At 34.5% G+C, this 20,000-nt stretch overlaps 1 protein-coding gene and 1 long non-coding RNA gene across 2 annotated transcripts in view; one reads left to right on the forward strand and one right to left on the reverse strand.

The window, feature by feature from the left end:
- Nucleotides 1-17,965, forward strand: part of zgc:165603 — a 31,588-nt gene extending 13,623 nt beyond the window's left edge. The window contains 1 exon segment of the mRNA NM_001098751.1: nucleotides 17,324-17,965. Within this exon segment, the coding sequence (NP_001092221.1) occupies nucleotides 17,324-17,421 (98 nt within the window). The 3' untranslated portion in view covers nucleotides 17,422-17,965.
- Nucleotides 1-20,000, reverse strand: part of LOC147846549 (uncharacterized) — a 1,651,758-nt gene that overhangs the window by 213,737 nt on the left and 1,418,021 nt on the right. The gene's annotated exons all lie outside the window — the stretch shown is intronic.

Below are 20,000 nucleotides of genomic sequence, written 5' to 3' on the forward strand. Positions count from 1 at the left end.
TGTATGTATATATATACATATGTATGTATATATATGTATGTATGTATATATATGTATGTATGTATATATATATATATATATATATATATATATATATATATATATATATATATATATATATATATATATACAGTATATGTATATACATACATATATATGTATGTATTTCATGTAACGCAATTCTAATGATGACCCAGGCTTTTCCCACAAATATACCAGTGCAATGTACATATTTTAGTCCAGGGTTACAATTCTGTATCTTTACTAAGCTCAGATTAGTGTTTGTAATCATTCCGTAAATATTCCTCGATTTCTCTTTTGTCTTTTCCGCAGGACATTTCACTTGACTGAAGCTCTAATTTGATTTGAGAGCAGCGCTGGAGGGACGTTACACGTTTCATATGCATTTTAAACAGACCGACTCTTGCCTGGCTTTTCATTTATTAGCATAGGAAAACTTAGTCCGCCGATTCATTAAAAACATCACGTTAATTGAACTTGAAAACCCATTTAAAGCGACATACTCCTCTGTGAGTATCCGCGTCGCCCTCCCTTCTTCTGCTCGAAATATTCCCTCTTTCTGTCACGCTCAGAGGCACACACATGCTCACACACACACACACACACGCCACACAAATGAATAATGGTTTATGCCCATAGGAGGGTGCGAGAGGGAGGATGAATCAGCGTAGGAGGCCTGTCACACTTACAAACGCACACACACACACACACATAGGCGCACACACACACGTTCTGTTGACTGCTGTCTCAGTGGGACGTTATTAGTACAGTGCTGTTAGATTATCATTTACATTGACATTAAATTACTGCCATTAAATGCGGTTGGTGAGTGTGCAAGTTTTGCCACAATAGGTTGAGGGTGAAAGCAGCATCAGATGCATACATTTCAATTACTTGTTTTTTTGTAACCCTAGAGAAGCTGGAATACGTTGGTTCTATAACTGATTTACGTTGGTTAAGCAGACCAGACTAGTCAGCTCACTTTAAAGGGTCAAAAAATTTAATTATAATGGAAGTCAATCGGGCAAAAACAGCCACCAACATAACGAAAGGGTAGTCAAATTGAATGAGTATGAACCATATTTATAAGCAGCCTTTGAAAGCATCATCTTTAATGCAAAGATTATTCAAATATTTTGTGTAAATGCTTCAGTTTCACCATTATTAAGTGCAAAATGATTGACAAAACAGTCTTTTTCATATTGTCGCTAGCTTTGCTTGAACATTCATTCAAGTTCACATACATACACTGTAATACTTTGAGAATATGCACTGACTGACAGTGGCGTAAAGAGACTAATTACAAATACTCAAACTACAGTAATTGAGTAGTTTTTTTCCAGAAATTGTAATTTACTAAGCAGTTTTATAAATGTGTACTTTTACTTTCCCTTGAGTACATTTTTAGTGCCGTATCGGTACTTTTACTCCACTACTTTCCTTAAACCTGCAGTCAAGACTTCATTATTTCTTGTCTATGGGGATTAGACAAATCAGTCCTGTTATTCCTGTCCAATCAAATCACACATAGAAATTAAATCGCATCATAATAAACTACCTCAAGACACGGGCGCTTTATAATTGCAGCAAACTATTTGGAAGCATTCAAAGTGTCCAAGAAGATGTTCATAATCTTTACACGCATTGACCCAGAGACTGTTTAGAGGCATGTTACTGATGAGAAGATGACGGATGTTTACTGTATGATGACAGAAATTACATTAAACACCCAGCAGGCACAAGACATCAACATGACGTCAGATTGAAGCTTTTCAAGAAATGAAAATCAGGTTTACGTTAGAACCCAACGTCAGGCTGGACACCAATGTCCAACCTAAAATCAACCAAATATCAACATCTAATGATGTTACAGCTTGATGTTGTGTGGACGTTACCACTATGACGTATATCAGACGTTGGATTTAGGTTGTCGTACCTGACGAATAAATGTCAGTATTTGACATCAACATGTCGTTGGTGTAAGATGTTGACTCAACGTTAGATTTTGGTCACTTTCCCAAACAACCTAAAATCCACCAAATATCAACCTTATTTGATGTCGTTATTAGACATCAAAGTTAGATCGTGCTTAGATGCTCGCTAGACATTGAATTTTGGTCACCTGACATCACAACCTAAATCTAACCTAATATTACGTCTTATGATGTTTTGTGCCTGCTGGACAATAACTAAATTAAATTACACTACTACAGAATGTTACGTTTACACACATCCACAAATTACATGTGAGGCCCCGTTTACAATGCCAGTTAAATGTGACCCAATTCCGATTTTTGCTCATATGTGACACAGATCGGATCTGTTCTAGGACCGTGTAAACTTGAAAAAAAAAACGCATGCATTCAGATATTAAGAGATCATTTTCAGGCCTCCTTCATATGTGGAAATAAATCAGATATAAATCGGATTTGTGACGATGCGACTGTCATGTAAACAGGCAGATCAGATTTATTGAGGCATTCCGTTTTATATGTTATTAAACTTGTGACAATGTGGTGCTTCTCCGTGGTTTAATGACATAGAAGAAAGAGCGTGTGTGGAGACGCCAATGTGGTAAACAACAACAACAGAGGAAACACAGAGGAGGAAAGTGGTCAGTCGCCACAATTTGCTCCCACCAGACCTGAGACCCCTCTCATACCCACAAATCACCCTCTGAATGGTGGAGGACACCATATATAAACCATAGGTGCAAGCTGCGCCTATTTTTGATGCTCAAAATCATTTTAAAGTTGGGTGAACTTCGTGTTATAACTTTTGTTTTTTGTCGCTATTAATACAAGCACTGCATGCTATACATAGAATAACTTTATTCTCTCCAACACCAGTGCGCACACAGACAAAGGCTACATCTGTAACTACACACACATATCAGGGTCATACCATTACATAAACTGTGTGGGGGTAAATCTGGACTGAAACATTCACTGCTTATACTACACTTCGCATATTGCGCAGATGCTAGAACCCGCCTTTATGCATGCGCAACATCGTAAATTGTATGGCAAGTGCAAACACATGAGTTGGATATGGGTCACAATTAAAACAACGTGTAAACAGACAGGCAAACAAATCAGATTTAGGCAACAAATCGGAATTGGGCATCAAGACCTGACAGTGTAAACGGGGCCTAAATGCATCAGCTTTTCACAGCGTAATACTCACTGCTCCTGCATACTTTTGAAAGGTCTTTTTACTCCTACTTAAAGTAATATTCACAACAGATACTTTTACTCTACTCGCACTACATTCTTAGGCAAGTAATAGTACTTTTACTTGAGTATGACTTTTCAGTACATTTTTCCAGCACTGCTTACTAACAAACAACCAATCGGGGAATTACCAACCTACGTCACACATGACATCACACTGGTTCAACCACGCACAGCGGTTGCAGAAAAAGACCGGTTGCAATAGCAAACATGTCATGTTGTGTGGTAGGATGCTAAAATTGAAAGTCAAAAAATAGAAAACTTTACCAGACGTCTTTGGCTAACAGCCATCATAAGAGCTGAATGGATTGAGAACCTAATTAAAAATGCTGGACTCTGCAGTTCTCAGTTCATATCAGGTAAGTTCACGCTATGCTGAATCATACACATCACTTGTTTTCGATTGCAGCAATGATTTCAGCAAAAACTGTTAAATATGGTGAATTAAACTGCGCACACTGAATGCTTAGAATGAAATGAACAAGTGTAAGTGCACTTACCCTGCTGAACAGGTGCAGTTCGCTGTCAGAACGCAGAAGTTTTGCTTGTTGATGATTACCCAGGCCTTATACAGCTCCGTCTTCTTTCGTTGTCTTTAGCTAGGCAGAATCTCGGTGTAATGACATTCACGGCCCTTTGGCCGCTGGGAAGAAGGAGGCGGAGAACTGATGCAGTTTTTAAAATATTTATTTATAACATGAACGGCAGCTCCTCACGGAGACTGCCGTCAAACTGAAAGCAAAGGTAAAATATGTCCGGGCCCGGTCCTCTCTCGGCTTCCTCTGCCATCGTTCCTCCTTTTATCGTCCAGAGCTCCTTTCGTGGGATCCGAAGCAGGTGCGCACCGCAGGTGTATCCACTCACGCCCCCCCGCCACACTCGGTTTTTATCACTACATAGTTTTGAATCTGGTAACCCTGGAACATTATTTCTTGCACATGACCACACAGAACCACATTGTAGGCATCCAAGGACTTGTAGGCCTTTAACTTCTCTCTTGTAAAATCACTTGGATTTTCATTGAGACAGTTGAATACTGGGGGCTGGATGCTTGGCCATTTCATCTTATCCAATATCCATTGGGAGGGTGCTATCACAAATCGACCTGTCAAACGAACACCGCTTAGTTTATCGTTACTTTTGCAGAATAACTGTGCTTATCACTTGGTGACAAGCTGTTATAATATGCTGAAAGCATTGTGTAAATAATATATATATATATAATATCTAATCATTATAACTTATCTCTAATACCACAACAAACTCTGTACCGGATCGGATGCCATTCCCTCGATGTAAATGCAATAGCTCTCCTGTTTTTTTTTCTGCAACCTCGATGCACGAGCATCCTGAATGTGTACAAACCGGTAATTCGTCTATACATAACAAATAGTTAATAGTCAGACCTGCTACATCAAATAAAACATAATTGTATTTAATTTTTTGCTTGTTTGAATATCAGTTTCTTATCCCATCAACACAGAAACACAGTGGACTCTGCTGAATCATTTAGTTTTTACTAGACAGTAGATGTGTGTTTATGTGTGTGTGTGTGCATTAGTTAGACAAACAGGCACGGTGATAAACATTAATCATCACGAGCAGCATGTTTACAGGTTTCTGTCTGACCTGCGTTCACATGCACGCGTATAATCAGGGCTGTCGATAAACGCCTGCATCGTGTGTCCGGGAGGGTGCGTAAAAGCTTGTTATTCAAACTAGCGTCCGCACTCGATGACAGTGCACTGAAAGAAGCGAGGTGAAACATTGAGGTAATTACTGTTCAGCAGCGATGTCAGTTTATGAAATATAAGACATATTGGTTTTGTTGACAGTGGAATTATGGGTAAAGAAGCCTGACTGTGCTTTGAGACTATTTATGAGATTTTTATTTATTATTTATATATTTTTCGGATTGTTTTATTTCCTGAATGCTGCTTTAAATATTATATTATATATTATATTATATTATATTTTATATAAATATGATATTTTATATTATATTATATTAATTATTATTATTATTTATTATTATTATTATTATTATTATTATTATTATTATTATTATTATTATAATAATTATTATTATTATCATTATTATTATTATTATTATTATCATTATTATTATTATCGTTATTATTATTATTATTATTATTATTATTATTATTATTATTATTATTATTATTATTATTATTCAATAAACGTAAATTTTAAGTAAATTAGTGCACAATATGTTTAATCACAGGCACAGCGCATATTCACTATTGTAAAGACCAGTGGATAATTTTGCTCAGAGAAATTGTCACAATTGCATCTTTGGTCAGAATGACAATAAATAAAGATACCCTCGTCGGCCACTTTATTAGGTACTAGTATCAGGTTGGACCCCCTTTAGCCTCAGAACTGCCTTAATCCTACATGGCATAGATACAACAAGGTACTAGAAATATTCCTCCGAGATTTTGCTCCATATTAACATGACGGCATCACAAAGTTGCTGCAGATTTGTCAGCTGCACATCTATAATGAGAATCTCCTGTTCCACCACATCCCAAAGGTGCTCTATTAGATTGAGCTCTGGTGACTGTGGAGGACATCTGAGTTTAGTGAACTCATTGTCATGTTCAAGAAAACCAGTCTGAGATGATTCCCGCTTTATGAAATGGCGCGTTATTTTTACAGTAATTCTTGGCTAGAAATTGCAACAGCCATGGGAGAGGAGGAAAGGTTTTGTTAAAAAGTTTGGAAAAACCTGAGGGAAGAGTTTGTTAAAGCCAGAAGAGGTCATGGCAAAAGTGGAGACCCAGGTACACATTTACAGAATATGTTTTTCCACCATTTATAGGTTTTACACTGATGTATATATTACAAATTGGAATTTAAAACAATTTAATAGTTACAAAACTATAATTAAATTAAAAAAATATTTCTTTTATAACGTAAAAAGGAATATTTGAACATATAATATTGGTGATAATGGTATTATTTATATTTATTGGTGATAATGGTCAGGTATGTTGGACCATTATGGCCTTTTTAGCATAATTAGAGGACAGAAACTAGCCAGACACTAATGTGTCAATTGTGAAATGGGCTAAATCTAAAAAAAAAAACATTAATATTTTTTAGTGAGTGTACTTTTTTCTTGCCATGATAAAATATATCTTTGTAGAGCAACCCATGTTCCCTTGTCATTCAGGGTTTAATAAACTATAATAGATAAAACAAAAGCAAGTGATGCATCAAAGTTTGATTTAAAAAAACTTGGATGGTCATAAAAATCTTCATAATCATTCATATTTGATAACTTATAAACATAATGAACGATATTAATGATATGACGTAGTTCTGGAAACTTCCTTGTTCTCTGTTTATCCGTCTGATTTTACGGTGGGTTTCTTTTGACCGCTACCTATTAGGGATGTAGCGGTATCAAAATTTCACGATACGGTAATACCTCGGTATGAATGGCATGGTACGGTATTTATTGAATCATTAAAGGAAAAACAAAACTATTGAAGACACTCAAAAAAAGTGCTAGAATGTTGAGGTTACCTCAACAATGAACAGATCAATGACATTCAAACAGGAACTTAAATTATTCAATTTTAATAACAAAAAATATTAAACCATGTAAAAAAAAAAGACACCACTCGAAAGGACAAGCCATGATAGAGGTCTCTTGGTGGTACAAGTCAATGTCTCTATCAATCTGAGTAGTGTGCTGTGTTCTGCTGTCCCCTTGACTAAAAGAATCCCCATTATGTTAGTCGTATTCCCAGACTTGTATTTCAGCACAGTCTGGCAGTGCCTGCATACCCTTTTTTTCTGTCACCTTTTCTTCTTTCTTGTTTCTTTTCAGAGAGAAACTGAAATGCTTCCACACATCTGATTTAAAACCCGCTTTAGGTTCGACCATTTTTAGCTCTTTTTCTTTGCCACTACTAGCAGCACCCTCCATTTCTGCATTACTGGATCTGTAGCGACAACAGACCGAAGGATAATGGCCGAGCCTGGGCTGATGAAAATTGTAGTTTCCGCTACCTCCCATTCGCCTGAGCAAACTTTTCACCAAAAGACCTTTGATTTTATCTAGTCACAACCACGGTAATATTGAAAGAAATTGCCATTGCGGTATGACGGTATTTACAATATTGTTCCATCCCTACTACCTATGGTTTCAACGAATATCAAAACGGCGAACGCGTCAAGTATAAAAGCCTCGTCTGTTTTGTGAGGTGCACGCGCAGTCAGCAGAGGTCTGCGACAAGGAGTCAGGCGAAAGCATAGATCAGGCTTAAGTGCATTAAGTTGCTGCCATGAGATTGGTTGAATAGGAACTTGCGTTAATGAACAGTTGGACAGGTGTACCTAATAAAGTGGCCAGTGAGTGTAAGCCATAATGGCGGTTTAATGTAAAGGAAATGGAGAGTAGGAAGTCAACCCTAATTGCATATCATTGCCGTTCCAACACATGTACGTAAAACATTGCGCATTTTATGATCTGCACGGACAAATATTGAGATTCGTTTAACGATAAACACTTAAAAATGCACGTTATTTATCCTGCATGCTCATAAACGATACTTTAAATCATTCGTCTCGTAAAAGTGCATGAGATTTACTGTTTTACTCCAAGTTCAAGCATAATTTAACACTCTAGACGCTGGCTAAATTATCTGGCCGAGGGTGTTTCAAATACTCATCTAAATTTGTTCCAGTCCTAAAGCCGTTGTTCTGTTTTGTTCCCGCTCAAGTCGTTCAGACGTAATGAAGTCAAGTCGAGTTAAAGCACATATGAATAATTGCCAATAGAGTCGTTTAATTCAGAAATAACCTCTGTGGCTATATTTAAGGGTGTCCAGAAAGTCTTTGGCCTCCAGTGCTTTTGTGTTCGCTGGCCCGAGATTTATTTTCCAGGAGAAAATGAAATTACCACGGCGGAGAGATTTTAATATAATTTATAGAGCGTAATCCAGCGCGGGCTGTTTTTGGAGCGTTTGGGGGCAAACAGAGGAGATAAAGTTGTTTTTATGGGGCTACAAAAACCTTTCTCTTTTCCTTTTTTCCCCGCTCCATCTCCCCGTTGCCTCGTCTCACTATCATTTCCTTCTCTCTTGTCTGCTTCCCACCAGCCCGTGATGAAATGTTATCAAAAGGGGATTTTAATGGAAAATGATAAGGAGATAACTATCATTTTCTGCTAGCAGAATGTATTGATCCGAGCTTGATACAACACAGATACGCCATGCACAGAATAACACTGCCTGAATCCAATTTTCTTTCTCTATCTTAAATTAGTCAGCATGTAATCCTCTGGTGTATAAAGCCCAAGCGCTGTGTTTCTTTCTATGAGGACTGTAAAGGCCTAGATGGACCCAATCTTTGCGCTTTGCTTGCTTTTTTGCTGATTTAACACCATTCGCAAAGCATTTGACTTCATTTAAAGTGAATTTAAAATAAAAAATGTAGATCTTAAGCTTCAGTTTTTAGGATATCTATAAGGTAGTGTGCTCCAAAGCAGTGACAAAGGTTGCGCAGCTTCGCTTCTGCTTAAATCTATCAATGATTTTTTTTACCTCGCCTCATACTTCAGTTTCTCATCACACCTTCTGACCAATCAGATGCTCTCTAGTGTGACATGACCCGCCCCTTTCACGACGCTTCTCATTTGCTTTTCATTTGATGCGTTTGAGCTCAACCACTCTCACTGGCAGAGCTGTAATAAAATCCAAATGCTATTGGCTGTTTTTGTAAAAAGGGAACTACTCTATGCCCCGCCCTCTCTTTATTTGTCCGTTCAGATTACATCAAACATCATTAAAAAAAAATGCACATTTCAAACCTTTAATATGACTTTTTTTTACTGAAATGTGAAATTCAAGCCTGATTTCACTGTCATGATCACCAGCGATCTACAACCAGAGATCGCTGGTAAATACACTCCTGCTGCGTTCACACCAGACGCGGAAGAATCGTCAAGCGTGAGTGATTTACATGTTAAGTCAATGCAAATCGCAAATAGACACCCTGCTGTGCGATACGCGCGAATGGCTTGACACGAATTGAGCGTTTTGTTCGTTTGACGCACTTAACGTGCGTTTCAAGCAAATCGCGCAAGTTGGAAAATCTGAACTTCAGTGGACATTCGCCACGTTAACCAGTCAGGATTCATTTAACGATAAACACTTAAAAATGCACGTTATTTATCCTGCATGCTCATAAACGATACTTTAAATCATACGTCTCGTAAAAGTGCATGAGATTTACTGTTTTACTCCAAGTTCAAGCATAATTTAACACTCTAGACGCTGGCTAAATTATCTGGCCGAGGTGTTTCAAATACTCATCTAAATTTGTTCCAGTCCTAAAGCCGTTGTTCTGTTTTGTTCCCGCTCAAGTCGTTCAGACGTAATGAAGTCAAGTCGAGTTAAAGCACATATGAATAATTGCCAATAGAGTCGTTTAATTCAGAAATAACCTCTGTGGCTATATTTAAGGGTGTCCAGAAAGTCTTTGGCCTCCAGTGCTTTTGTGTTCGCTGGCCCGAGATTTATTTTCCAGGAGAAAATGAAATTACCACGACTAAGTTCAGATTACATCAAACATCTTTTAAAAAAAAAATGCACATTTCAAACCTTTAATATGACTTTTTATTTACTGAAATGTGAAATTCCAGCCTGATTTCACTGTCATGATCACCAGCAACTACAACCAGAGATCGCTGGTAAATACACTCCTGCTGCGTTCACACCAGACGCGGAAGAATCGTCAAGCGTGAGTGATTTACATGTTAAGTCAATGCAAATCGCAAATAGACATCCTGCTGTGCGATACGCGCGAATGGCTTGACACGAAGTTGGAAAATCTGAAAATCTGAACTTCAGAGGACATGCGCCACGTTAACCAGTCAGAAGCTTGCGCTTGTTGGGGAGTGATTATGACGTAGTGCATGTTGTGCATGTTGTTGTTGTCCCAGGGGAAAATCCTCATACACACACTGACAACAGTTCATCAAACTGGGCTTGCCTCAGTAAAAAGCACCGCTGAAAGCCTCCATCATCCAGGTTAAGTTTTTAGAAGAGTTTATGAGCTGGATGTACCTCTGAAAGGATGTAGTGGACTTAGAAACTGCTCCAAATGAATCAACGCTGTTTTCAGCCTTCATAAAGCACATAAACACAGTTATTTTCCCAATAAAATCCATGTAAGCCATTTAGCAACGAATCTACAGTCACCTGGCAGACAGAAGCCCTGCCCATCCTGCGAATCCGCGTCTGTTCTGAAGTGAATTTGATGCGTGAATGAAGCGTATTTTGACGTGCGAATGGAGGGAGTAAACTCAAATGTTCATGCGGCTATTTACGCGCAAATTTATCCGCGCGTTCCACGTCTGGTGTAAACATAGCATCACATTCACATGAACTACAAATCCGCCATGTTATGGACTGCAACATCCAGTCATGCTGAAGCTGCGAGAGTGTAATCTGGTTGTGTGTGTTGCATGACTGGGTGTTGTAGTCCATAACATGGCGGATTTGTAGTTTATGTGAATGGGAGTGTATTTACCAGCAATCTCTGGTTGTAGATCACTGGTGATTGCGACAATCACAAATAGATGTAACTATTTCATGTTTTGTCAGTTTAGGGGCTAACTTGTACGAATTCAGTTGTACGAAAATTTGTCAAACTGCTAGCTTTGGATTTTTACGTCAGTTTTATATTTTCTAAATGCGAATTTTGTCACTGTTTCAAAGCACACTAGATTATAAATGTCCTTAATACTAGAAGACTGAAATTATGATCAACATTTTTACATTTAAATTTCATTTAAATGAAGTCACATGCTTCGTGAATGGTGTTGATCGATTAGTCAAATTTATGATTTAAATTTGATCTTGCACTCAGCCATAGTACGAATTAGTAACAAAAAAAAAAAAAAATACAAAAACTGCCAATGCAATTGCAATGGAACATCCAACACAATCTCACGGTAATTCGTAACTTTTGGGTTTAGTGGGAATTACATATGAATTTGACAATCTCGTTTGTATATTTTAGTACAATTTGCTCATCCCCCAATGACGGTTGTGTTTAAGGGTTGGTTTTGGGTGCCACGCCTCCTTTTTAAAATCGTACTTTTCCATACGACTGAACTGTATGAATTTGTATGAATTATCCTTAAATTGACAAAATGTAAAAAAGTTAGGTTTTCTCATGGGATCAAGCTGGATTATCACATTTCAGTAAAAAATAAGTCACATTAAATGTGTTGCATTTTGCATTGCAACTGAAACATAAAAACAGGGCGGGGCATAGAACAGCCTCTCTCCCTTTAAAAAACAGCCAATAGCGTTTAGTTTTTAATCCAGCCATGCCAGTGAGAGTTGTTGAGCTCAAACGCATCAAATGAAAAGCAAATGAGAAGCATCTTGAAGGGGCGGGGGATGTCAGATAGTAGAGAGTTGGAAGATTTGATGAGAAACTGTAGGAGTATGAGGTGACGTCAAAAACAATTACTGATCAATTTAAGCGGAAGTGACAAACTAAAAGCAACAAGAAAATGTTATGTTTTCTAAAAGCAGTCAAATGCTTATTTAAAGAATTTAAATTCATTTAAAGTTAAAATAAAATAAATAATTTTACTTTCACTCTGCTAGTTTTAAGGACATTTATAATCTAGTGTGCTCCAAAGCTGTGACAAAATTTGCATTTAGAAAAATATAAAACTGACAAAAAAAATCCAAAGCTTGCAGTTTATTGTATTTATTTAATTTAATTTAATTATTTTGTATTTACTATTTTATGTTTTGTATTTTTAATTAATTTAATTGTATTTAATTTAATTTAATTATTTTGTATTTTGTTTTGTATTTTTAATTAAATATTACAATTGTAATTTTTATTCATTTCTTTGTATTTAGTACTTATGTTTTGTGTTTTTAATTTAATTTAATTATTTTCTATTTAGTATTTTATGTTTTGGATTTTTTATTTATGTTTATTTACATTTTATAATTTTGTATTTTATTTTACTTAGTTATTATTTTATTACTTTTTGTATTTTCCATTTTATATTTTTAATTTATTTAATTTAATTATTTAATTGAATTTTTTTTTATTTTGTGAATTGGTATTTCGTATTTTTAATTTAATTTAATTATTTTATTTTATCCCCTTTAATCCTTTATTTTTTATTTAATTTCAGTAATTTAAGCACTTTAACTTATACATATAATAAAAGCATATGTTTATTATTATTATTATTATTATTATTATTATTATTATGGGTGAAGCAGTGGCGCAGTAGGTAGTGCTGTCACCTCACAGCAAGAAGGTCACTGGTTCGAACCTTGTCTCAGTTGGCGTTTCTGTGTGGAGTTTGCATGTTCTCCCTGCATTCGTGTGGGTTTCCTCCGGGTGCTCTGGTTTCCCCCACAGTCCAAAGACATGCGGTACAGGTGAATTGGGTGGGCTAAATTGTCCGTAGTGTGTGTGTGTGTGTGTGTGTGTGTGTGTGTGTGTGTGTGTGTGTGTGTGTGTGTGTGTGTGTGGATGTTTACCAGAGATGGGTTGCAGCTGGAAGGGCATCCGCTGCGTAAAAATGGGCTGGATAAGTTGGCGGTTCATTCTGCTGTCACCCAGGATTATCAAAGGGACTAAGCCGACAAGAAAATGAAATGAAATGAAATTAAATTAAATGAAATTATTACTATTATTATTATTATTATTATTATTATTATTATTATTATTACTAGTAGTAGTAGTAGTAGTAGTAGTAGTAATATTATTTATTATTACTTTTATTATTATTATTATTATTATTATTATTATTAGTAGTAGTAGTAGTAGTAGTAGTAGTATTAATATTATTTATTATTACTTTTATTTATTATTATTATTATTATTATTAGTAGTAGTAGTAGTATTAATATTATTTATTATTACTTTTATTTAATTATTTATTTATTTATTATTATTATTATTATTAGTAGTAGTAGTAGTAGTAGTATTAATATTATTTATTATTACTTTTATTTAATATTATTATTATTATTATTATTATTAGTAGTAGTAGTAGTAGTAGTAGTAGTAATATTATTTATTATTACTTTTCTTTATTATTATTACTATTATTATTATTAATATTATTATTATAACATCAAAACAATAAAATAGATGACATAATATTCTAATATAAACAGAAGCCCTAAATAATGTCCTTATATGTGTTATGAAGTCTGCTTTAATTCCACATGCTGAAAGTCTGTTGTGTGTACACTCCATTCACCCATGAGAGAAAATGACTGATGCTTGATTGTGGCCATTGAAAATCATTGCTGTAGTCTATTGGGATCAGAAGTGTCGAGTTGAGGTTACAGGGTCAACACAGCCCAAAAACACTGGCCGAGGGTCATAACCCACTCACAAATCTATGTTTCAGATGTGTACCTTTGTTTACTAGCGGGGGCACATTGTTGGTTTGTATAATTCATTGCATTTATCATCTTACCTTTAACTCACAGTAAACTTATGGTTCATTGGTTGTGGCTAAGCATATTTCACAATCGATTCCTACTGAAAATGAATATTGAGTAGGGGCGGGGTATTATTTTTGAGCTCTTATTTTTAAATCACAGTAAACTAATGGTTGAAGGTGCGTGGCTATGCATATTTCACGTTAATTTCCTATTAAAAGTGAATATTAAGTTGGGGGCGGGTTCTATTTTTGCACTTCTCATCTTTAACTCACAGTAAACTTATTGTTGAGGGACGTGGCTAAGCATTACAATGAATATTGAGTAGGAGGTGGAGTTTTATTTTAGCACTCCTCTTACCTTTAAATCACAGTAAACTTATGGTTCATTGGTTGTGGCTAAGCATATTTCACAATCATTTCCTACTGAAAATGAATATTGAGTAGGGGCGGGGTTTTATTTTTGAGCTCTTATTTTTAAATCACAGTAAACTAATGGTTGAGGGGGCGTGGCTAAGCATTACAATGAATATTGAGTAGGAGGTGTAGTTTTATTTTAGCAATCCTCTTATCCTTAACTCACGGTAAATTAATGGTTAAAGGGGCGTGGCTATGCATTTTTCACATTAATTTCCTACTAAAGTGAATATTAAGTAGGGGCGGGTTCTATTTTTGCACTTCTCACTTTTAACTAAAAGTAAACTGATGGTTGAGAGGGCGTGGCTAAGCATAAAAAATGAATATTGAGTAGGAGGTGGAGGTGGAGTTTTATTTTAGCAATCCTCTTATCTGTAACTCACAGTAAACTAATAGTTGAAGGGGTGTGGCTAAACATTTAAAAATGATTTTTTTAAGTAGGGACATGGTTTTATTTTTAGCTCTCCTCCTCTAATCTTTAACTCATGGTTAAGCAGATTTCACAATTATTTCCTTGTAAAATTAATATTGAGTAGGGGGGGGGGGGTTATTTTTGAGTTCTTTTTTTAACTCACCATAAACTAATGGTTGAGGGGTTGTGGCTAAGCATATTTCACATTTATTTCCTACTGAATTGAATATTGAGTAGGGGGTGGGTTTTTGCCCCTCTCATCTTTAACTCATAGTAAACTAACGGTTGAGGGGGCGTGGCTAACCATATAAAATGATTATTGAGTAGGAGGTGGAGTTTTATTTTAGAACTCCTCGTATCTTTAACTCACAGTAAACTAATGGTTGAAGGGGCGTGGTTAAGCAGATATAACATGTATTTCCTGCTGAATATAAAATATTAAGTGGGGGTGGGGTTTTATTTTTGAGCTCTTATTTTAAAATCACTGTAAACGAATGGTTGAAGGGGCGTGGTTAAGCAGATTTAACATTTATTTCCTGCTGAATATAAAATATTAAGTGGGGGTGGGGTTTTATTTTTGAGCTCTTATTTTAAAATCACTGTAAACGAATGGTTGAAGGGGCGTGGTTAAGCAGATTTAAAATGTATTTCCTGCTGAATATAAAATATTAAGTGGGGGTGGGGTTTTATTTTTGAGCTCTTATCTTTAACTCACAGTAAACTAATGGTTGAAGGGGTGTGGTTAAGCAGATTTAACATTTATTTCCTGCTGAATATAAAATATTAAGTGGGGGTGGGGTTTTATTTTTGAGCTCTTATTTTAAAATCACTTTAAACGAATGGTTGAAGGGGCGTGGTTAAGCAGATTTAAAATGTATTTCCTGCTGAATATGAATATTGAGTAAGGGCGGGGTTTTGTTTTTGAGCATTTTTTTCCTACTTAAAATAAATATTTAGTAGGGTGCGTGGTTTTATTTTGTGCTCCTGCTTTTATCTTTAAAATGAATATTGAGTAGGGGGAGGGTTCTATTTTTGTACTTATCTTTAACTTAAAATAAACTAATGGTTGAGGGGGCGTGGCTAAGCATATAAAAATGATCGAGTAGGAGGTGGATGTTTTATTTTAGAACTCCTCTTATCTTTAACTCACAGTAAACTAATGGTTTAAGGGGCGTGGTGAAGCAGATTTAACATTTATTTCAGTCTGTAAATGAAAATTGAGTGGGGGCGGGGTTTTTTGAGCTCTTATTTTTAATTCACAGTAAACTAATGGTTGAAGGGGCGTGGCTAACCATATAAAAATGAATATTGTGTAGGAGGCGTATCTTGAGTAGGGGCCGTGGTTAAGTATATATAAATGAATACTGAGTAGGAGGTGGAGTTTTATTTTTGCTATCTTTTATTTTTAACTCACAAGAAAGTAATTGTTGAAGAGGTGTGGCTAAGCAATTTTGTCATGTATTTCCTACTGAAAGTGAACATTGAGTAGGGGCGGGGTTTTATTTTTGCACTTTTATATTTAGTTCAGAGTAAAAAACAGTTGAGGGGGCGTGGCTAAGCTTATTTTGCATGCATTTCTACTATAAATAAATAATGAGCAGGGGGCGTGGTTTTATTTTTGTGCACCTGCTTTTATTTTAAACTAAAATGAATACTGAGTAGAAGGCGGGTTCTATTTTTTCACTTCTCATCTTTAACTCACAATAAAGTATTAGTTAAGTGGGCGTGGCTAAGCTTATAAAAATGGTCTTTGAGTAGGAGGTGGAGTTTTATTTTAGAACTCCTCTTATCTTTAACTCACAGTAAACTAATGGTTGAAGGGGCGTGGTTAAGCAGATTTACCATGTCTTTCTTTGAATATTGAGTGAAGGCAGGGTTTTGTTTTTGAGCTCTTATTTTAAAATCACAGTAAACTAACGGTTGAAGTGGCATGGCTAACCATATAAATATGAATATTGAGTAGGGGGTGGATCTTGAGTAGGGGATGTGGTTAAGTATATATAAATGAATACTGAGTAGGAGGTGGAGTTTTATTTTTGCTATCTTTTATTTTTAACTCACAAGAAAGTAATTGTTGAAGAGGTGTGGCTAAGCATCTTTGTCATGTATTTCCTACTGAAAGTGAATATTGAGTAGGGGCGGGGTTTTATTTTTGCACTTTTATATTTAGCTCAGAGTAAACAAACGATTCAAGGGGCGTGGCTAAGCATATTTCACATGCATTTCCTAATGAAAAATGAATATTGAATAGGCGACAGGGTTTTATTTTTGTACTCCTCCTCTTATCTTAAATCACAGTAAACTAAAGAACAAGGGGCGTGGCTTAGCAAATAAATATGAATATTCAGTAGGGGCAGAGTTTTATTATTGTTTTATTATCAAAAACAAATTCAGTGAAGTAACTTGCATGCATTAAATGTTCACCTTGAGAATAACAATGTGCGCTTGCATAATAAACGCTGTACATTCGCTATTTAATGAAGCCTTTTGGGTGGAATTTAATAATTTGAGATTTTTAGTAGTCATGGAAAACATCCCGACAGTAAGATTTACATATGCAAGCCACACTTATTTCCTTGTTTCAGAACTTTTACATTTTCCGTCTACATCTGTGGTTTGCTTGTGCAGAGTATATGCGTGTGTGTGATAAATAGCAGCATGTCAGGAGCGTAACATTCAGCTCTGGTGCCTGAACGCAAGTGTGTTTTGTGTAGGTGTGTGAGTTCAGTTTTTGATTCTCGTCTCTCTCTTTTTTTTTTACAGGCTGTGCGTTTCTCACCTACTGCGCTCGTGAATCAGCCATCAAAGCCCAGAATGCATTGCATGAACAGAAGACTCTACCAGGGGTACGTCTCTTTTAATCTCTCTCTCTAATGGCGCTTTTGTTTCATCCATTTCAAGCAGAAAAGAGTCTTAAGCGTTGAATGGAGTTCAGTAGCAACTTCAGATGTGGCTTTTTCTAGTTCGTCTGTGAATTATTTGCAACATGTAACCAAGGTTGTATTTATAGAAGAAGCTTAAAGCTGTAGTTCACCCAAAAATGTTTCTTTGTTCTCTTCTTTTTGATTTTTTTCACAAAGAAATGCCTAGTAACACATTGAATATAAGTATTATTCAATTCAGTTCAATTAATCTTTATTTCTATAGCGCTTTTACAATGTAGATTGTGTCAAAGCAGCTTAACATAGAAGTTCTAGTAAATTAAAAATGTTTCCACTGCTGAAAGTCCAAACACTGAAGAGCAAATCCATCAATGCACAGCTCCACAAGTCCCAATAAATGTTTATTTTTTTATTAGAAAAAGTAAAATACTTTTCTAATAAAATATGGTATAATAATCTTGTGGTCTGTTTACAACTCCAAAAAAAAAAAAAAAAGATTAAATAAATAAATTACTAATAAAAATATATAAAAAATAAAATAAAAAAATAATTCAAATTAAATTAAATTAAATTAAATAATTAATTAAAATAAGTAAAAAATAAAATAAATAAACATAATTATTAATAAAATAACTTAGAAAAATAGATCTAATAAAATAAATAATCAAATTAATTAATTAATAAAATAAAATAAATTAAAATAAATGGAAATAATTTAATTAAATAATAAAATAAAATAAAATTTAATTAAATAAATAAAATATAAATAAATACATTCCAATGTTGCAAATGTTTTTCTATAAAATAAAAGTGTTTGGTGAATGTTAATTCTTAAAAAAATAATTAATGAATTTTAAAGAGTTTAAGAGCGCATTTTTTCATTAAAATTTGTGAAACTTATACTTTAATTATGTTTATAGTAATAAGACTTTTATTATCAATATTGTGATACTATTTGTATAGCCAGTATATATGATTATAACCAAGTTATTTACAGATGAAGCTATAAGCTGTAGTTCACCCAAAAAAGTTTTTTATTCTCGTTAGTTATTTTCACAAAGAAATGCCAAATAACACAATGAGTATAATTGAATAGTTGTTTTTTGATTAGAAAAACTTGAATTAATAAAACATGCTATAATGATCTTGTCTGTTTTAGAACTCCACAAAAATAAATACATTTATTCTAAATTCTAAAATAAATCAATTAATTAAATAATAAATTAAATAATCTAAAATAAAATAAAATAGAAAATAAAATAAAATATACGTGACACGATGGTGCAGTGGGTAGCACGATGGCCATACAGTAAGAAGATCACAAATAATTTTGTAATAAAATGTGCTATAATAATCTTGTCTGTTTTACAACTCCACAATGAATAAATATAAAATAAATAAATAAATAAATAAATAAATAAATAAATAAATAAATAAATAAATAAATAAATAAATCGGCTGGGTCAGTTAGCGTTTCTGTGTGTTTCCTCCGCGTGCTCCGGTTACCCCCACAAGTCCAAAGGCATGCGGTACAGGTGAACTAGGTTAGCTAAATTGTCCGTAGTGTATGAGAATGAGTGTGTATGGATGATTCCCAGAGATGGGTTGCAGCTGGAAAGGCATCCGCTGTGTAAAACATGTGCTGGATAAGTTGGTGGTTCATTCCGCTGTGGTGACCCTCAATTAATAAAGGGGCTAAGCCGAAAAGAAAATGAATGAATGAAAATAATGAAATGAAATTAAATGAATAAATAAATAAATAAATAAATAAATTAAATAAATACAATACAATACAGTACAATACAATACAATATATACATAAATTCCAATATAGCAGGTTATTTTTCCATAAAATTAAAGTGGTTGAAGAATCGTAATTTTTAAAAAGAATTTACGAGTACATCATTTTAAAGGAAATATGTAAACTTTATATTTTAATTATACTTAAAATTCTAGTGATATTTTTTATTACTAATAATGTAATAATATTAATATATTAATGTAATATATACATAGCCAGTATATGTAATTATATTATTATTTTATTCGATTTTTGAGTATAAGAGTCCCAACATTAGAGAGAATATATTTGTTGTCAGTTTTGTGCTCTCTTTTTTTAAAGTCAGACAAAAAGACATTGATAAAAGGAAGGAAACAATTGCAATCCTATAAAGAACTCCAAACGACACAATATGAATTAAAACTAACATAGCATATAAAAAATATTAATATAAATATATGTGTAAACAATAGAAGCAAGTGTAGAGCAACATATGCACAACTACATTCAAATAGTTCAATATTTTGAGTGGGCGGAGCTAAATATTCCACTTCACTTTGCTCTCTGTGACTCTCTGATTGTTGGTCCCTGCAAAGCATCATGGGTAATGTAGTTTTTTGCTTGAATTACGCTATTCAACATCACATATTTACTGTTTCATCAGATTTGAGTTCAACAAAAGCATAAATAAATAATCAATAAAAAATCAATAAATTATCTCTGAACTCAGAGTGGGATCGGTCTATACAGTCTTTACTTTAAATCAGCACTTGTATTG

This window comes from Danio rerio, chromosome 2 (assembly GCF_052040795.2).
Source record: "Danio rerio strain M-AB ecotype USA chromosome 2, GRCz13ab, whole genome shotgun sequence".
NCBI lineage: Eukaryota > Metazoa > Chordata > Actinopteri > Cypriniformes > Danionidae > Danio > Danio rerio.